The sequence below is a fragment of the Henckelia pumila genome, chromosome 2, assembly GCF_033568475.1.
Source record: "Henckelia pumila isolate YLH828 chromosome 2, ASM3356847v2, whole genome shotgun sequence".
Lineage (NCBI taxonomy): Eukaryota > Viridiplantae > Streptophyta > Magnoliopsida > Lamiales > Gesneriaceae > Henckelia > Henckelia pumila.
This window is the reverse complement of record NC_133121.1, coordinates 127,694,325-127,715,872: the sequence shown is the minus strand read 5'-3', so window position 1 is coordinate 127,715,872 and position 21,548 is coordinate 127,694,325. Positions and strand designations below refer to the sequence as shown.

Below are 21,548 nucleotides of genomic sequence, written 5' to 3'. Positions count from 1 at the left end.
AATACGTAAGAGATTTCAAATACAGTCCATGTCAATAATCAACTTATGCATGAAATCCCCCATCCATATAAAATCAAAGCATTCAAAGCAAAGGAGTTTTCACATATTGATTCGAAATTAAACATAATGAAGACTCAACAAGTTAGGAACATATGCTAATACACGTAGAAACAGAGCAATGAAGGCCTTCCCTCGGTTTTCAAAATGTGAGGTCAGTAAGTACTTTCCTCCATAAATCATAATCGACATAGCACAGAAATATAATAAATAAACTAAGGTGGTATAATTAGATTTCTTTTTTTGTCGTTAAAAGTGGATGCAGAGAATTAGGCTTCTTTGAAGATAGCATAAACTTTGAAGCCAAAGAAGCCACTTTCAACTGTTCATGCATTCTGAGAATAAATTCCACCAGACTGTATCGTTAACCTTTCAAGTATAATAATGAACGTGATAAAAAACCTACATATATAGTACACACACCACATGACGACCGGTTTGGTAGTGATCATCTGCTCGATTCAAAGTAAGACATGACTTTCTAGGTAGGCTGCCGATTTAATCCGCACAGTATCTGAATTTTAGAAACCCCACTCATGAAGCCATCCATTTCATTCCACAGCACTTAAAACGTAAAGGTAAAACGACATTTAGAATCGTCGTACCTACAAGCAAAGTCATGGCAACGCACATCCAGCGGTGGAACCACAAAGTTCACCCAATCTCAAGCCACCCAATTAACAGCACAAATCTTATGTAGATTCAATGAAACTACACTTCCTGTGGTGAATTTATTCTTTACCATCAGGATATGATATGCGATGCAGGAACATCGACAATTTAAGAAGCATCAGCAGCCGTAATTTGTGCAGTGAATAGGAGAACATGCATTTAGCTGACAATTTTAGAAGCATTTCAGGGAAAATTTCTACGGATATAATTTAAAAACTCTAATTGGTGAGATAAATTTGTTTTGATGGCTCTCAAAAAGTGTGATGGAACATGCGTGAAGTAGAAGTAGATGTTAAGGAATCCCTAATGGGACAACTGAATGCAGCACTTTAACTCCTTTTTTTGTCAATGGCCCCATCCAAGAGGTGATGCCAACCTTAACTATGACTACTCTGAGCTTTTATAGCAGTTTCTCTTTCCAGAATCGATACTTTTCTCACCAATTGTCTTTCCTTTCTTTTTCTACAGACGTGGAAGGGGCGTGTTTCAGGCTTGTTTTCGAGTATTATATATACATAGGAGTGTAACCAGATGGTTAATCCCTATGATTTCCAGTATCCTTTTCATCATAGTTCACACACAAAGTTATAGAATTTTAGACTATCCCATATTTTGAAATGGCTAGCCAACAGCCTCGTCCAGCATGGTTCCGGTTCCCTGCATTAGGCAATCGTCCGACTGCACCAGCACCCACTCCCAACCTTGCTCCTCCACCTCCACCTCCAGTCGCACAGCCGGTTCCCATCCGTCCACCCCCACCAATGCCACCTATAACTCGCCCAATAATGCCTACGATCCCAATTATGCAGCCTGTGCAACCAACTCAAACTCAAGAGCCAACACCTCCACCCAGCACTGCAGCTCCACCACCATCACCCCCTGTTCCACCAAGGTCTCCAATGTCGAACCCTGCACCAGCTGCAGCTCCACCAAGGTCTCCAATTGTAACCGCAGCACCAGAACCAGCTCCAGGAAGGTCCCCCACTACAAACCCAGTACAGGATGTAACTGCACCAAAGTCTCCAATTAAACCATCTGACACTGATGCTCCCCCACCTTCTCCCGCTTTTCAGCCTACTCGAACAAGCGAACCAGCCACTTTACCGCGACCCCAGACTCAACCAGCACCTTCCCCAACCATTGTTCCACATGCAACTTCTCCAGTCCCAAAAACACCAATAACAGCTTCAAGAAATGTACAACCATCATCTTCTCCCATACCTGCATCTCCTAAAGTAAAGGCATACTCTCCATCCTCATCAATGCCAACTTCTCCAGTCTCAAGACCTGTTGCAAGTCCTGCAGCCATTAAGGCAGCGACACCTGTTTCATCTCCGAAATCAGTAAAACCTTCGGCGAGAACCCCGGAACAATCTCCCAAAATCAAACCTTTATCAAACCCCCCATCTCCTTTCACTCTGCCACCTACCCAGAAGACTGAAGATGAGAGCGAGCCAAAGTTCCCTGCTGAAGTCGAACAAAAGACGGTGCTAGTGCAAGAAACCATTGAAAAACCCAAGGAAATGACTAATTCTCATAACAAACGTGTAGATGCCAGTGGAAGGAAAGATCACGTGATGAACACTAAAGGCACTAGCAAAAAGAATTCTGATTCCGAAGAATCGGGCATGAAAGTGATAACACTTGCTGGGGAGAACAAAGGCGCTATAATGGAATTGACTCCGAATCAGAGGAAAAATTACCCGTCGGGAAACCCTCTGCGTATGTCCAAAAATAAAAACAATTCCATTGTAAGTAACTTTGATCAGTCAAGCAGTGAAAGTGGTGAAGAAGGAAAATCAAACAAGGATGGAAAAACTAGCAGGGGAATGGAAATGCAGTCTTCACCAACAGCGGTATTCTTGAATAGCAATGTTCAGGGGGTAAACAATTCAATCCTTTACAATTGTAACCATCGTAACAATGATCCCGGTGTCCATATTTCTCTTACGAAAAAGGCAAATGGCAGCCTCCAGAAGGACCAACGTGGAAAATCGATTCACTAAAAGGCTTGTGAGGTATTCCTTCCCCCCCCAACCTCTCTTTTTCCTGTGTGTTTATTTATAATAAACTTGGTGCAGTAGCTCACTGAATAACAAATCTGATCACTTGTGAATTGTGATTGTTTTAAGCCGAAAAGGGCATGTATTCTGATACCCCAATTGTAATCCAGCTCCAATGGAAGGCAGCTAAAGGGAAAGCATACATTCTGTCCTGTTTAATTAATGAGTGGAGAATACAATGTACCCCATCCTTGATTGAATAATTTTTTTTTTATTGAGCAACCACAAGACAGTTTGGTGGTGAATTATTTCTAAACCTGGTGCAAGCTTAAACGCGTACTGTAAGATATTCAAGACACAGATCGGAAGATTTTGACAAATAAGCCTCTTCACAAATTCAATTAAGTAAATAGCCTTCTTCTAACTTAATAAGACTTTGTTGTCTCAATTTACTTATATACCCTTCCAAGCTTTTATTTTTATTTAAAAAAAAAAGAATGGATATTAAGAATATTAAGAATAAAACCAATCCAAATAGCATTTACATAAAAGTTCAAATAAAAATAAAAGAACATAAACCGTATCATATACATGCTTATGTTGATACATGAGCAACTATGTGTTTAGCAAGTAAACATATAATTCCTAATCATTATTGGAAGAAATATGATAAATGATTAAATGTTCGAATAGGAGATGGATCAATTATTATGCTAGATATAGTAGCAAAAAAATTAAAAATAGAAATTGAAAAAACAAAATTTGTAATACCCATTATATACCAAATAGAATCAGGAATGGACATTATAATAGGAAATAACTTTTTAAGAGAATATCTTCCTTTTACACAGTTTGAAGATCACATAACTTTAAACAAAGGATCATCAATGATTTAAATTCCTAAAATTCGAACAGCATTTCGTGTAGGAAATAAAGAATTTACAAAGAATTTTCATAAACGAAATACAAATCCAATAGAACTAAAAATAGAAAATATTTTAACAATTAATCCTGAAAAAGAAATCATGAAGAAATTTCATGATATTTGTTCTGAAAATCCTCATAACAAAATTAAGAAGAGAAAACAATTCATTGCTTCAATAAAACTCAAAGACCCTAATATCATAATTCGTGAAGCAGCAAGAAGATGTAACATGGATGATGTAAAAATATTTGAAAAAGAAGTTCAAGAATTATTAAAACTTAAGATAATCATCCCAGTAAGAGTCCACACTCTTCAGCAGCCTTTTATGTCAGTAAGAAAGATACTGATAAGAAAAAAATGGTAATTGATTATAGAAAAATGAATAATGCAACAATTATGGATGGATATTACATCCCAAACAAGAATGATTTACTATCTTATATAGGAGGAATGAAATATTTCTCCAGTTTAGATTGTAAGTCAGGATTCTGGCAAATTCAGTTAGAATCACAAACACAATTACTTACAGCATTCAGTTGTCCAAAAGGACAATATCAATGGACTATATTACCTTTCGGACTTAAACAAGCACCAGGTATCTTTCAAAGATATATGGATGAATCTTTTAAATCATATATAAATTTTTGTTGTGTTTATATAGATGACATATTAATTTATTCGAAAACACTAGATCAACATTATAAAGACCTCATGACAGTATTAGATATTTGTCATAAAGATGGAATTATACTTTCTGAAAAGAAAGCACAATTATTCAAAACAAAAATTAAGTATTTAGGATTACAAATAGAAGATGGAAAACATTGTTTACAACCGCATATACTTAAGAAAATTCATGATTTTCCTAGTGAAATCAAGGATAAAGATCAATTAAGAAGATTTTTAGGATTATTAACTTATTCTGGAAATTACATTAAAAAACTTGCAGAAATCAGAAAACCTCTTCAGGTAAAACTTAAACAGGACTATAAGTAGAAATGGTCGAAAGAAGATACTAATTACATAGATACTATTAAAAAGAAAATAATTAGTAATCTTCCTGAGTTATATTTTCCTTCCAATAAAAATATAATAATAATTGAAACAGACGCTTCAGATGAATACTGGGGAGCATGTTTAAAAGCTTATACTGGAGAAAAAAATTTAGAAGAACTTACTAAAACAGCTACTAGAAATAATGAAAAATTATGCAATTACACATCATGAACTTTTCAAAGTGCACAATTAAATTATCATTCAAATGAAAAAAAATTATTAGCTTTAATATTCACAATTAGGACTTATGAAATTTATCTTATTCCTAAACTATTTTTAATAAGAACATATAATATGAATTTAACATATTTCAAGACAAGGAAAATATCAAGAAATGCAGGGAGAAATGCAGCAAGGCTAATTAGATGGCAATTGGAATTAAACCATTATCAGTTCGAGATTCAACATGTCAAAGGAACAGATAATTCATTACCCGACGTATTAACCAGAGAACTTCATCCAAATTATACTATCCTTAGTAACGGAATAATAAAAGAGATCCTAAGTGATCCAGAAAATGACCACGTGTCATCCGAACATGCCTCAGAAAGCATGAGAAATATAAATTGATGAAATGAGATTTATATTCAGAAACATAAATTACTCTATGAGTAAAACAATCAATCTCAGATTGGTTCAATTCTTGCAAAAGAATTTATAAATGCCATGATACGCATGATAAAACCATCCGAGTTACTCACGATAAAGAGTTAAATTTCTAACCAATTATATATATATATATATATATATGTTTTCTTGGGCAGGATGGATACATTAAATCAATTAGAAGAACAGTTGATTGACATAGATGAAGAAATTCAGATTCTTCAACAAAGAAAAAAGAATATAAACGGAAAAATTCAAAGGATAAAAGAAAAGATGACAACATCATCATCATCATCCTCACCAAAAACTCCAATCAAGTTAGCAACTCCATTTGACAAAATAATGGAGATAAATGAAAAATAGTCAGTGATCACAGCCAACACTGATAACAAAGAAAAAGAAAGGGAAAAAGAAAAAGAAAAGAAGAAAGAACCGGTGGTCACAGCCAACATCGAGAAAAATAAAAAGAAAGAAAGGACGTTTAAAAGCGCCCTTGAAACAAGAGAAAGAAAGATGGTCAATCTGCGACCACAAAAACCAATTTTTGAAAAAACAAATTTTCCAAAAAAACTTAGGACTGAATTCTTTGAAACACTAAACTATTTGAGAATAGCCAAACCATCTGTAGAATCTTGGCAACAAACTTGTGACTCACAGAGCATATCAAGAGCAAGAACACTACAAGGTGCTCCAGCGCATGAAGTCGCAAGATTCTTTTCTAATGGATTATTAAGTGGATTGGAAGTGTGACGCCCGGGGCTGAAGAGGCGGGGAGTGATCGCCGGTGCCAAGAGGTTGCACGGACAATGAGCGGCTCCTGAAAGGCTTCTAGGCGGAGGGAGACATGAATGAAGCGATCCTGCCGGAATGAGAGGGGATTCTGAGACTGTGTAGGTATGAGACTGCATAGTTGAGAAGAGCTTAAAAGATTTCATATGTACTACTCATATCAAGAAGGTGCATCTTCTTTTCGGGAGCTCATCACATAAGAACTCCAAAGTTAAGCGTGCTTCACTTGGATCAATTATAGGATGGGTGACCCCCTGGGAAGTTTCTCAGGGTGCGTGTGAGTGAGGACATAAGCACGCTGAAAAGACCCGTCTTGATACAGTGGGTCGTTACAGGAAGTCAGTCCCAACAATCAAGAAATAGAACTATTTCCATATCAGTTGAGAAATAATATCATCCAATTCAAGAAAGCAGTCTTTAAGGACGATCCAGTATTAACATTAAGTATTCACTCAACCCTTCCAGATTGGGATGATAACAAATTCTATCAACCAATGGTATATATTCAATGTCGAAAACAAAAAGACAAGTTCTTATTCGAAGGATCAAATGAAGAGAAACCAGTAATGGATATCTCAACACTTCCTGAGATAAGAATAAAGACATTGATTGACGTGATCTCAAAGACAGGAAAGATTGATGGAAACTCAAAGGTTAAAATAAATTTTTCAACCAGTAAAATTTTATTAACCACTGGACACAAGGAGACAATCCAAAAGAAAGAACAAGCCATGTTAGCTCAATTCGAAGCTCCAATCTATGAAGCAAGAGTTGACATGACCCGAGAAACCCAACAAATGTTATGTCAAAGACTAAGAACAATAATTTCCACTCACAAATGTGGACATTGTCAACTCATTCAGACAGAAGAAGAAGCTGTCAAAGAAGACAAACCAATAAAGAAATAGTCTGAATGTACCAGTGAATCAGAAAGTGACACAATGTAAAAACAAATGTGGACCACACCACATGTTAAAGGCATCCACTCAGATGAAAAATGAGCTGTTTTCCATTATGTAGTGTCGGGTGGTCCCCCTCTTTTCTTTATTTTAAATTCTGTATGCGTTTCTCCACGCCTATAAAAGGAGATGTTTCGTGCTGTAAATGAATAAGTTGAAGTTTGAGTATCTCTCTCTCTTCTTAAGTTTCTTACAATCTGGTTCATACAAGACGTATGAAAATTATCAGAAACTAAGAAACATAAAATCATAAACAAATCTAGCCTTATGACAACTAGCTAAACAAGCAGGGCGTAAGGAGGAAGAAGGCTGGAAGCCAAGGATTGAAAGATCCGTGATCAAAGTAAACCTGGAGATCCAAAAGTGAGTACCGTTTGATCAGGTGATCGCTAAGGGAAAACAAGGATTTGGCCTCTGCTGTAAATCAAGGATTGATCAACCACGGTAACCTTTCTAAAACCTCCTGCTGCCCTTATTAAAATTTTGAAAACTCATCATATTATAATCATGTCATTCTCTTTTATAAGAAATGGAAGATTAATAATAAAAAACTGGTTTGAAATAGAAGATGATCATGAATATGATACATTTTATGAATATCGTTTAAATAATTCTGATTTAACCATATTCGAATCAATTTATCAAATAAAATTTGTAATAATAACCAACAAATGGAACCAAATTCATATGAAAACAATCATCGTTTATAAATAAATCAGATTTATAAACCATGAATAATAAATTCATAAGAATTCCGCAACTTGGTATGAGAGCGGTTAAAATAAATTATTAATGCCTGGATTAACTTTAGATATTGAGATTAAAAATTTATTTGATAAAATAATCTTACTAAAAGATTTACGTCAAATAGATCGATTATGGAATGAAATAAAAGATCTTCAAACCTTTTATTTCAAAAATCATAAAAAAGAATATTTTTCAAGCAACTGGAAAATGGTAATTCAGATGTCTGAAAATGAAGAAATTGAAGACATAACAATCAGTTATGAATAAGAATAAACTTTGTTATCGAAATCCGATCAACAAAAATAAAATAATAAAAGTAACAATTTTTACTAAATGAAAAATATATGAAAATACAAAAATGAATATTTTTAATTTATATTCTCAAAATATAAATTTTGATATAGAAAATTGTGAAAACAATTTGAAAAATCTTAAAAATTGTCAATCTTCAATTGATAGTTTCGAAGATTTTCAGAATTTATTAGAACAAATAGATTCAACAAAAAAGCTTTTAATAGCCTTAAGAAAATTAAGAAGTTATATCATCTGTTAAAATGACAGAAGTAACAATTCCAAATCAAAATAGTCAGATTGATGAATCTGAAGAAAACCAAAAGTATAATTTGAATATTATATTTAATCAAAATAAGTTTGCTGAGATACAGAAAACAGGGTTTTCTAGTTCAAAAACTAATCTGATAGATCAACCAGGAATATTAAGTAAAATTTCAAATTTTATTAATCCTAGGAAAAATTTAATTTATTATTCGATTCGTACAAAAGAACGATCTTGTAAAATAAATAATGAATTAAGGTCTAATACTCTGAAGTTATTAACAACTCAAGATATTGATACCATCATGGCAAAAGCCAGTGAAAATAACGATCTGAACTAAAATATGTTCATATCGGAGGAATTGAAATAATAGTATCAGCTCACTATCGAGAAGGAATAGATACACCAATTGAAATCACAGTTCGTGACAAAAGGATACGTAATCTTGAGGATTCTATCCTTGGAAAAATTGAAGGAAATTTATGTTACAAAAAGATGAAATTTTGTATTTATCCACAATACAATATATCTCTTTTTGATAAAAACATAAACGACGTTTTAACATTAGATTATTACTTTTATAGAAATAATCTTATGTTAACAGGAAACCATCCGATCAATATAAACTATGTTGTCGGTTTAGCAATTAGTAATAATTCTCAAACAGGAATAATTTCAACAAAACCAACCATTTCTGTTGAAAGAATGTTTGAAAATATTACAAGAATTGAACACCCTCGAAAAGCATTTATTGAAGAAATAAATCCCTATAAAAGATGGAGTTCAGATGACCTCCAAATTACAAAACAGTCTGTACCAAAAAGATCATTATCATTTGCAAGAAATGATGAAGATATTCTTGAAAAGATTGGAACAATGAATCAAAATATTCTTAAAATTAAACAAGCCATTGTTAATGAGTCAACCTCATCGCAATGACATCCTTAATAAAATTAGAAAAAGATCTAGGAGATTTAGAAAATAATATTAATAAAATAAACCTATCAATACAAGAATTAGAGAAACATTTTAAAGAATATATTGATTTAGCTACGACTAAATTAATAATTGAACAAGAAAGACATAGTAATGAAATATTAAACTATCTTAAAGAAGTTCTTACAATAGATAAAGGAAAAAGGAAAATGGAAGAAGAACCACCATTCAAAATTGAATCATGGTATAGAAATCCCCTTAGTTATGGAAAACATAAATATGGAGATGTTTAGTGAAACAGACGAATCTGATTTTGAACAAATAGGAATAAATACAGAAGAATTATATTATTCACATCAGGAATCAGAACAATATAGAGATATGGATATTTCAGAATCAGAATCTGAAGATGATTCTAGACCACGATTAAATCTACGAACAAATATAAAAGGAAGTGGCGGAAGAGATGATGAAGAATTTAAATATAATAGAGACCAATACTCTGGATCTTATAAAGATGTTAGAGATATTCTTAGAGAATCAAAAACATCAGGATTTGTGAAACAGAATATCTTAGATTTAGGTTGTTCAACAGCCAAAGAAAGAAAATCAAAGATAGATCATTGGACAAATGAACTATCAGTACAAATTCAATTAACACAATTATTAGACAAAAGTGAGAATATTCAAGTTTTAACTCATGGAATGATAAAAATGACATTGGTAGGAGCAGTCAGAACTTGGGCTGAAAACCTAGTAATTACTAATCTACCACAAGGAATGACAGGACATCGTTATTTTGAACTATTCGTTGATGCCATGTATCAAGAATTTTTAGGAGTATCCAATAATGATGCTAATCTAGTAGCTAAGAACATAGAACAAAATAGAGCAATTTTTATTCTAGATAATATTAAATTATGCAATTTATGCCACTTAGAAGAATTTATTTGTGATTATGAAACAAACTATTATCAGTTAATAGATGCTGATAAAAAGGAACATTATAAATTAAGTATCTTTAATAAAATACCTAATATACCAATAAACTGTAAAGATGAATTCTTAACTGGTCCGTATGCTAAAACTTTAGGAGGAGCTATTAAATTCATCAAAGACATAATAACAAAGAAATGTCATGAAGTAACACTAAATAAAAGAATCTCTAAATCATACAAACAAAACAATAAACTTTGTTGTGACAAAATGGAATTCACAGTAAAAGAATACGGTTGCAAAACAAACATGTCACACAAATATTTAAAACGAAAAAAAGCAGAATAAATTTAATAAACCTTATAAATCTTTTAATAAGAAATTTATTCCTTATAAGAAAAAGAAATTTAGAAATAATTTCTTCAGAAAACCTTATAGAAGAAAATTTTATAAAAAATTTGATAATAAAAAACCACCTTGCCCAAAGGGTAAAGAAAAAAATTGCACATGCTGGTTGTGCAATGAAGAAGGACATTATGCAAATAAATGTCCAAAACGTAACGAATAGAAAAACAAAATTAAACTTTTAGAAGAACTCTACACTATTGGATTTTATCCAGTTGAAACAATGGAATGTTCATCTGAGGATGAAAATATTTATTATCTCACAGAATCAAGTGAATCTACTTTTGAATCAGATTCAACATTTGATGACATTAATTCACCTTGATCAAAAGGGCATTGTTGTCATTAAGAATAAAATTTATATTATAAATATAAGAAAAGTCAACAAACCCTTAAACTTAAAAGAAAATGATGAGAGAGTCATTTTTGCAAATGACCCACACAGATCTATCAACTACATACAGTTTTATGTCAATCATTTTTTTTTCCACCTGATCATTTCCTTTGAAAGAACAAATTTGTCTAGTATTGGCGAGATTAAGTGGTATATATGTCTGCATTTGCATAAAATTCCTCATTACTATGTACACGTATTGAATTGCTTTGGAAGAAGAAAAATGCTACATGTACATATTGATTTACACATTGGATTACACAATACATATGAAATTACAAATTTATCCCTCCACTTGATTTGAAAAAAATATTTTCAAAATACATTAAAAATATTTATGTAATTTCAAGTGCTACGTGTAACCCAACGTGTAATCCTCCGTATACACGTAGCATCACCCTTGGAAGAAAGCTTCCCCATAGCGTGACTATAGTCATTGATCGATCAAAACCAAGTGTCACAATCGAGGATCTAAATTCACTAGTTAAGTAAAATGAAATGTTCATGATTGTTATGTTTTTATTGCATATTGTAAAAGTTTTACTTCGGGCATGAGATGTGTATCAGTCGTGTGAGTTCATTGTATACTTATTATTATTTTTAGTATGATGCATGTATTTTGAATCCTCGTTATTTCCTTGGTATTTTTTATTGGGTCTTTAGGCTCACTACTATGATTGGTGCATATTATACTTTGTTGAGATCGAGGGGCATAACTTTCGAGTGGACTGCGATGCTGGCAAGGCACATCTGTAGTGACCCGCACCGTGATCACCTACTAATCAGAAGCTTAAGCATGCATTTAACTTAATTAAATAAATCAAAAACTAAATAGCGAAAAAGCTTAAACAACAATAAAATATTGTTTACAACCATATCGAATAAACCAGTGTATTAACCCAAATACAACTGAAATAAAAGCCTAGACAATAACCCTGTTGGTTTTCCATCACCTAACCTCTCCTGGAACCACCCGCCTCATCTAGCCGCAGACCTGCCCCATGGAATAGGGTGACAAGATACAACAAAGTACGGAACGTGAGCATGATAAGCTCAGTACGGGAGTATGAGTATACGGTGTTATGTGTGCATGTATGCAAGTGAACAGGATACCAAGACTTTCAGGTCAAAAAACATGCTCAAAGACCGGGTCCAGGGTATATAGCACGCTGCGCCGTCGCCTTAGGAGGTGACTCATATACCCAGCGGATAATGGTGACCTGATACTAGTACATGTGTCCAACCATCACGATGACCTGACACAAGACTTACGTATCCAACCATCTACAAACTCGTAGGGTGAGCGCCCTACTACCGAATACCTCTAAGGTAAAGACTCAATATGCTCATGTATGCAACATACAGTCATGACATGCTGTATATAAAGACATATAAAACATGCAATCACATAATCCATGCAAACACATAATACATGCATACTCAATCTGGATATCTCGAATAATACTTGCGTACCTTATAAACTAGGCAAGCTAGACCAGCACTTTGTCCAAGCCTATAATCCGCACTACAATGAAAAGTACTCATGCATTACCACTTTATTCTAAAAGCCTTAACTACGCTATAGCATACTCCCTATTTACTATAAGGAGCCAGAGCTATACCTGCATCCATCGTCAGCCCGCTGATGACGACTGCCCCAGAACTTGGGCACCGCTCCGCCGCAACCCCGAAGCACCTTGACAACCTCCGGACCAAGCCTAAAAAGGCTGGAAACACCCCGAAACCCCTAGAAAGCACTAAATGCTGAGAGAGAGAGATGAAACTTGTGTGAAAATGAGGCTCTCGGATGACCTATTTATAGGCGAAGTTCGGACGGTCCGAACTGGGGTTCGAACGGTCCGAACTGCCACTTGTCCGAGCCTTTAAGACACCTGGCTCTGCGGACTTCGGAGGGCCCGAACTTGGGTTCGGAGGGCCCGAACTGGTCCGTATGCTCCGAACTATTTTGGTCCTTTCGAAGTCATTTTTGGACCCCCGGGACCTACCCTACCATTTTTGGACGTTCCGGATATGATTTTCGACTTGTTTTTACCAAATAAGGACTCCTTAAACATATTTTGACACTTTTAAAATTATATGTCATTTTCTAACATGTTTAAAATCACTTAATCTTGTAAAATGGAACCGGGCTGCTACATTCTCCCCCTACTTAAGATATTTCGTCCTCGAACAATCTTAAGTACTGAATGCAGTAAAATACTGAATAAACATCTTTATTCAAACTGATTCATTTTACAAGTTACAACCAAAAAATACAACAATTCAGAATAGCTCTAGATAATCTGTACGCATATGACTCTCAAGTTCCCAAGTGGCCTCCTTAATGCCTCGGCGCTGCCACTGAACTAGAACAAGAGGGATGGTCTTGTTGCGTAACACCTTATCCTTATGACCTATGATACGCAAAGGTGTCTCCACGTATGTCAAATCCGAGTCCAACTGTACCTCAGACAGCTGTAAGTTATGAGACTCATCTGCCACATACCGTCATAACAGTGAAACATGGAACACGTCATGGATACTAGACAAATACGGCGGTAACGCCAACCTGTAAGCCAGATCTCCAACACTCTCCAGAATCTCGAATGGACCAATGTACCTAGGATATAGCTTACCCTTGAGACAAAATCTCAAAATCCTGCGAAATGGTGAGACTTTCGGGAATACTTTCTCACCCACCTCAAACTGCAAAGGTCTGCGCTTAACATTTGCATAGCTAGCCTGTCGATCCTGCGCAACCTTAATTCTCTTCTTGATTTGTCCAACAATATCAATAGCCTGCTGGACTAACTCTGGTCCCTCAACCTGTCGCTCTCCCACTTCTTCCCAAAAAAGTGGAGTACGACATCGTCGCCCGTAAAACGCCTCAAACGGAGCCATTCCAATACTGCAATGGTAACTGTTTTTGTACGCAAATTCAATCAATGACAACTGATCTTGCCATGCAGGACAAAAATCCATAGAACATGCTCGCAACATGTCTTCAAGAGTACGAATATTGCGCTCTGACTGTCCGTCAGTCTTTGGGTGATAAGTTGTACTCAAACTGAGAGTACTACTAATAATATGCGGAAATTTTTTTAAATAATACTAAATAAAATAAATGTACATACATGCCCATACATATATGCACCAAAAATAAATAGACTTAAAAATTATCTTAAATAAAAATGCAAAATACTTACTTAAATAACTGAGTCAAACAATCCACATTAAAAGTTTGCATGCAATAAGATTATTAAATAAAAGTAGTACTAAAATTCACCACTGGAAAGCCAATAAATAAATAAAAGAAACAGAGTTTTAAAAATTATTAAAATATCCATAAAGACTCAGCCGGCGGTCACGGGGGTCACTGCATGTCCGCTCATACGCCCTCACCACTGGTAGGAACTACATCTTCCTCTACGTACTCACCTGCACCATATAAGTGTAGTGAGCCTAGAGGCCCAACATGCTAACATAACAAGAGTTTAAAATAACTTAAATCACTGGAATACTAATACATAACATATACATGAATGAGTATGCTTAAAATATCATAAACATAACGTAAACTTAAATTAGTCTTGAATATCATAATAATACATAAACATTGTTGAGCAAAGTATTTTCTAACATCGCATGGTTGTATCCATAGTGTAACCTTAAATCATACATTAAATACTGATCAGCGTGGAGACCAACGTACGTGGAGGTGACGAATCACCTTTTAAATTGGCAGTAAACTGCCCTTCAATAGTTCACTTATGGGGACGAGTCCCCCTTAAATTGTCACACTACTTCAAATTCCAACATAAAATATTTTCTTTTGCTCAACCTTAAACATTAAATCATGCATAAAAATTATTTCATGGATGCATGTACTTAAATAAAATGTGTGTCCCTCATATATATTTAATTTAATTTCATACTAACATATAAATATTAAAAATAACTTCCATGCATAAAAATAATTAAATATATAATCAGGACACATGCAATTTCTCATGGGTTGTACTGATTTGCTGGCCCTCACACTCAAGCCCATTTACTTAAATCTGGCCCATTAACACTGAGACTGGCCCAATAACTCACTTAAGCCCAATAACTTAAAATTTTAGCCCAAATAATTAAATGTAAGCCCAATTAATTTTCTTAAGCCCATTAGATAATTAATCTGGCCTAATGGGCCCAAAAGCCCAAAGACTGGCCCAATAATTTCCATGGGCCCCCAAGGCCCATAAAAATTAATGGACTCACTTAATTAAATTAATTAAGCCCAAAATAAATAAAGTTGACTCAAAATAATTAAATGGAGCCCAATTAAATTTTGGGATTTAATTAGGCTCATTAAACACTTAAACTTAAATAATATCTTAAAAATAAAATACCCGAGCCCGACTAACTTAACCCAGACCCGGACCAACCCGACTTGACCCACTACTTTCCAGACCCGACCCAGGCCCTTGACCCGACCCGGACCCAGCCCTTACACCTAAAACCCGACGCCCCCCCTTGATTTCCCCTCGGCCGCGAGCAGCAGCCCTTCTAGGGCTGCTGCCGCCCTGCTCCAGCCGCCCCTGGCCGGAGCCCCGCCGCCCAGACGTAGCCCACGTCTGGGAGGTTCGAACCTAGCCAAAACCCTGGCCCCATGCAGCCCATGAACCGAGCACAGATCCCCCTTCCACAGCCCTAAAACTTGCGCAACCACGGCTTCTTCTTGCACCAGCTCGCCCAGGCCTGTACCTAGCCCATAGCCGACCAAGCCAAGCTAGCCTAAGGACCCCGACGAACCCCTTGACAGCCCTGACCAGCAGCCATGCACGCCCCTTAGCCAAAAACGTGAGCATGATGGAAGAAATACATGAACAAGGTGCAAACAACCAAAAGCAAATGTTTTTTCTGAAAATTTCTTGAATAAATCTGATGCATACACACGCACACTATTAATCACTGATAGGGTATGAAAAATTGAGAAAGAAAACATGCCTTTTGATTTATTTGGAAGAACTTGATGCGTATAAGGGCTCCGGGACAACGACGAACCGAAATCTACAAGGGCAAGGTTGATCGGCTATGGTGGCTTGAAGTTTTCTGTCAAAAACTATGATGGAGGCATGAAGGAGGGTGGAGGAAAGGGATTTGTCGGCTGAATGAGATAGTGGTAGGGTAGGTTTAGGTTTTAAATAAATTAAATAGAATAAAAATAGGATAATAATTAATTTAGGAATAAAATCATACCTAATTAAATATTTAAAACTCCATAATAACTTATTAATTCTGATAACACAACCAAAATCCCGAAATAATATAATAGGGAATTTTTAAAATTTAATAAAAGTCATTAAAATGACTTATTTTGGCTAAAAATCAACCCTTAAATAAATATATAATTAAATACTAAAATTTTCTTGACAAAATACCTTAAAATATTATTTTAAGGCTCATAAAACTCATAAAATATTTTTGGCTAAATATTTCGGTATCTCGTCCGTCCACGGTCCCGTCTACGCGATCAAAACAATTAATTTCCATAAATCATAAAAATCACTAATTATGGGTTAAATGCTTGAAAATCAATTAAATCATGCACAAATAATTCACATAAATATTTAACCCATAATCTAAAATTCTAAATAAATAAAATCCCTAATTATGCATGCGAATTTACGTATTAAAAATACCGGGTGTTACACAGAACCTGGAAGTAAACCTGAGGTCTCGATCACTGACAATGCTCACAGGCACTCCGTGCAATCGAACAATCTCCTGGATGTACAACCGTGACATCCTATCAAAACTGTAGTCCTGATTATAAGGAATGAAATGTGCTGACTTGGTGAGTCGGTCCACCACAACCCAGATAGCATCACAATTCCTCGAGCTCACCGGTAAATGGGTCACGAAGTCCATCGCGATCAACTCCCATTTCCACCCAGGAATAGGTAAACTGTGAAGCAACCCTCCAGGTCGTCGGTGCTCTGCCTTGACCTGCTGACACACCAAACATCTAAAAATATATAGATACACACTCCTCTTCATTCCTTTCCACCAGAACCTAGTACTCAAATATTTGTACATCTTGTTGCTCCCCGGATGAATACTCAACTTAGAACGATGAGCCTGGGATAAAATCTCATCCCTCAGAGTATCATCCTCCGGAACAACAATACGTCCAGATAAACAAATAAAACCATCTGACTGATAGTAGAATCCAGACGGACTATCATCCCTGGATAAACGAGCCAAACACTGGGTCTTCGGATCAGCCATCTGAGCATCTTGAATCCGAGAATACAACGCACGCTCAGATAAGATCACAAAAATCTGGATACTCTGCATATCTTTCTTATGCTTGAAGGTATACCCTGAAGAACAACAATCTTCAATTTCACTTGCCACAGAACAAGTCTGTAGTGCAGACAATCGCACCTTGCGGCTTAAAGCATCAGCAGTGAGATTAGCAGCTCCTGAATGATACTTAATTTCACAGTCATAATCCTTAAGCAAATCCATCCAACGTCTCGGTTTCATGTTCAACTCTGCCTGAGTGAACAAATATTTGAGACTCTTGTGGTCTGTGAAGATCTCAAATATTTCTCCATAAAGATAATGACGCCAGATCTTCAACGCAAAAACAATAGCTGCTAACTCAAGATCATGCACTGGGTAGTTATTCTCGTGAACTTTCCACTGTTTAGAGGCGTATGAAAACACATGCCTATTCCGGTTCAGGACACATCCCAGTCCCTAAAGAGAAGCATCCGTGTATACTACATACCCTCCAGATCCAGACGGCAAAACCAACACAGACGCAGAAGTCAACCGTCTATGAAGTTCACAGAAATTTTCTTCACATTCTGAGGACCACTCAAAATTCACGCCCTTCCGAGTAAGTTGTGTTAGGGTTCGAGCCAGCTACGAGAAATTTGCGATAAATCAACGATAATATCCTGCTAGACCCAGAAAACTACGGATCTCAGCTACCGTCGTCGGACGCGACCAATTCATTACAACCTCAATCTTGCTCGGATCCACAGAAACTCCATCTCTGGATATAATGTGGCCAAGAAATACCACCCGATCCAGCCAGAACTCACACTTACTCAGCTTGGCGTACAATTGTCTATCCCTCAGAGTCTGCAACACAAGCCTCAAATGATATGCGTGCTCATTCACATTATGTGTGTAATATCCGAAAAATTCATAAATCTATTAATGATTTATTAAAGTAATTTTAAATGAATTTTAAGTTATTGTATTTTATTATTTAAGATTTAAAGTTTATTCTCAATTAAATATTATGTGTTGTGTAAATGATTTAAAAGTTTATGTTTCAGGTATTAAAATATATGTTTATTTGTTGTATTAAATGATTTTATTAGAATTGATTCTGGACTGAGAATACAAGTATAGCCTACGAACGATATCGTAGAAAATAATTCTATGAGTATTTTGAGTATAATATTGTTATTATTTTATTTTTAATCATCGGGAGGAAAAATCTTATTAGTCCAGTTTAAAGCGTGTTAGACAGACTATATTTGATGTAGCATTCATAATCACCGTTCTTATCACTATCTACTCCCTACCCCACCCATGATACCCATGTTTCCCCCAAATCAATCCTTTTGTCCCCTTCCTTCTCCATTCTTCACGTTGCATCATCTTCTTCTTTTCTTTTATTTTCTTCATTTCTTCTTTCCATCTCTATCTCTCAAACTCGTCACCCTATGAGCAGCTGCTGAATTGTGCTCATAACTCCTTCATTCGGTGTCCAAAATTCATTCTGTTTGAAGGGTCATCTTCCTTACATCCGTATCTTCTATTTGAGCTATGAATCGCTATGTTTGGTGGTTGTTTCAGCCTAGATCGAAGCCATTTTGTAAGACATTTCTGCACAGATTTTCTATTCCCTTTCTTCTTGTATTTTGTCTTTGATTCTTGGTGTATTCTCACCATATAAAAGTGTTATTTTGATCTTAGGAACAGCTTAGAAACCTATTGGATTTCATATTCCTTTGGTTACCTCTTTAGCATGTCTCGATTCCATTGAGTATGGTTAGATCTCTACCAAGGTCCAAGTTGATCTTATTCTTCAAAGATTAAAGGCACTTACACATATTTTTAAAGGTTTTGAAACCACCATTCAAAATATAATTATGATATGAAAAGATTTATGTTGAGATGTGTATGCATGATTTTAGCATGAAGTTTTTATTTTAAGGGTTTGAAGAGCATGTTATGTGATGGTATGAAATCGTGAAGCATAAGTCGTTCTTGTCAAGTTATTGAGTTTGATTCAAAAGATACATGTTTATTTTAAAGTTTTGATGAGTTCCTGAGGTTCTAAGATATGTTTTAATTAAAGTATATAGCTAGAGTAGTAGAAAATATCATATTTTGAAGTATTGAGTTAGTTTGAGTTAAGGTTTTAAATTATTACATGTGTTGGGTTGTTCCGGATTAGAGACACTCGTCACGATTTTGAGGATCAAGACTAGTGTACTAATCCAAATGAGATGAGGCTTACTTTATTTGAAATCTAGTTTAAATGTCTACAATTTTTGTGTTTTGAGTTTTGTCAAAATCGTTTTGGATGTTTGGCCAAAATCGTCCCGGAGTGTGTCGGTTGTTTTGAATTTCCCTAACTAACCCTTCTCGGGATAATGCGTATAACTGTTTACTGAAAAATCAAATTTATGTGAGGTTTTCGGCATTGGAAAGACAAGATCAAGATCTACAACTTTCATGTTTACCACTTTTCCAAATTATGCATGAAAAATAGAGTTTTAGAGCGAGACAGCTGACCCATGCGCAGGGCATGCGCGCCCGCGCCCAAAATGTGGCGCCCCCACGCATGGCCTTCGGGTTTACACTTTTATTTAGGTTATTTTAGGGTCATAAATTCATGGTTATGATCTTTTAAGTTTTCTAAAATATATTTAAGAGTTTCTATGCAATAAGTTTCAAGTTTTAACCCAAGAACAAAAAGAACGACTTACGTGGATTGATTACGTTATGTGATGCATGTACATGTCTAAGTTTCATTCATGAAACCTATGTTCAATATGAAAGTATGATTTTCATCATCTATGACATGCATGAAGTTATCGAGTAAAGTTTTATGTTCATGAATGAAAGTTATGAAGAAAGTTACGATGATATGATGATGCTTCATAATGAAATGATATGTTATGATGATACGATGATATGATGATGAAATGAAAGATGATGAAGCATGAATGAATAATGTTATGATGAAGCATGAAGATATGATATGTTGATGCATGAAAATATTTTGATGTCTTATGTGTCTTTGTGGTGGCAATACGGGACTGGTTCTCCGGTTTGGGCTCCGGAGGGACCTTTCCAAATATGGCTCAAAGTACGGGTTAGGTACTCCGGGATGAGCTCCGGAGGGGCCTCCGAAAATGAAAGAACGAATGTTATGAGGCGTAATGCCATATGGCTCAATGTACGGGTTAGGTCCTCCGGGATGAGCTCCGGAAGGGCCTTCGAAAAGAAAGAAATTCTTGTTGATCAACAGGAACTACGAATGTGCCCATTATGAAGGTTGCCACAATTTTACATAATTCATCACCCCAAAATGATAAGTTTCTATGTTATGTTCATGGTTTATGTTCACAGTTTGATGTTTGTCCAAGTTGCATGATTTTCATTAGATGTTAGTGCAAATGTTTATTTAAGAATGAAATGGTAATGTTTTGAGAATATGCATAAAGTCTATTTTCAAGATTTAAAGTTAAGTTAGTTGATGTTCATATTTAAGTTTCTTGCATCTTTTAAGAGTTTTGAAGTTCATGTTTAAAATTTTAAGTTTAAAGTTCCATGATGTTTACGTTAAAATTCTTCAAGTTCAAGGTATCATGTTATGTATGTTCAAGTCATTTTATGTTTAAAGTATTTTGAAGCTATAATGATATCAATATGCTTATTTCAATCTTGCTGAGTCCTTTAGACTCACTATACTTGAATGGTGCAGTTGGTTTAGCAGTTTGGATTTAAAAAGCTTGGGTAGCATGGCTGAAGAGTCCAAGAGGCGAAGACATTGCATGACATAATAGTTCAAAAACTCTGATGTATTTAAAGAGAAAATATTTATCTATGTCTATTTATGTTATGTTGTTATAATATTTTATGTACGATGTTTAAAAGTAATGGTTTAATTATTTTCATTGTCAGTCTTTTAAAGATGAGTTTTGAGGATCTCAAATGTTTCGTCTTTCAAATGTATTTTATATACATAGTTAATTAATTGAACTCACTTTTCCCTATCCTCTTTAAATGTTAGTAGCAGGTTTTGACGTGCCGTATCTTAGATGAAATTAAATGTAGGGTTGCATCCGTATTTCATATAATGAATTTGTTGATTTACTAGAGCGATGCACTCTCATCATAGTTTAAAAAGTTTTGAAAAATTTCCTCACTATTTTTTCCCATCTCTTTTAATTAAATGTTTTAAAATACGGAACGTCACAAT

The 21,548-nt window shown here is 35.2% G+C and overlaps 1 protein-coding gene across 4 annotated transcripts; it reads left to right on the top strand.

The window, feature by feature from the left end:
• The first annotated feature begins 374 nt into the window (after positions 1–374).
• Positions 375–21,241, top strand: LOC140885303 (uncharacterized). Of its 4 annotated transcripts, none has more exons than XM_073292263.1 (2): positions 375–2,747; positions 21,051–21,241. In XM_073292263.1, the coding sequence occupies exon 1, from the start codon at positions 1,347–1,349 to the stop codon at positions 2,733–2,735; it is 1,389 nt and encodes a 462-aa protein (XP_073148364.1). In that variant the 5' UTR covers positions 375–1,346; the 3' UTR covers positions 2,736–2,747; positions 21,051–21,241. The 4 variants fall into 4 exon arrangements, with proteins under 4 accessions (XP_073148364.1, XP_073148363.1, XP_073148366.1 ...); XM_073292262.1 differs by lacking the exon at positions 21,051–21,241 and having other exon boundaries at positions 375–709; positions 758–3,140; XM_073292265.1 differs by lacking the exon at positions 21,051–21,241 and adding an exon at positions 2,862–3,139.
• The last annotated feature ends 307 nt before the right edge of the window (positions 21,242–21,548 follow it).

What these genes read in the sequence shown, in the direction of transcription:
- LOC140885303 (XM_073292263.1), top strand. Translation starts at nt 1,347, where the DNA reads ATGGCTAGCCAACAGCCTCGTCCAGCATGGTTCCGGTTCCCTGCATTA.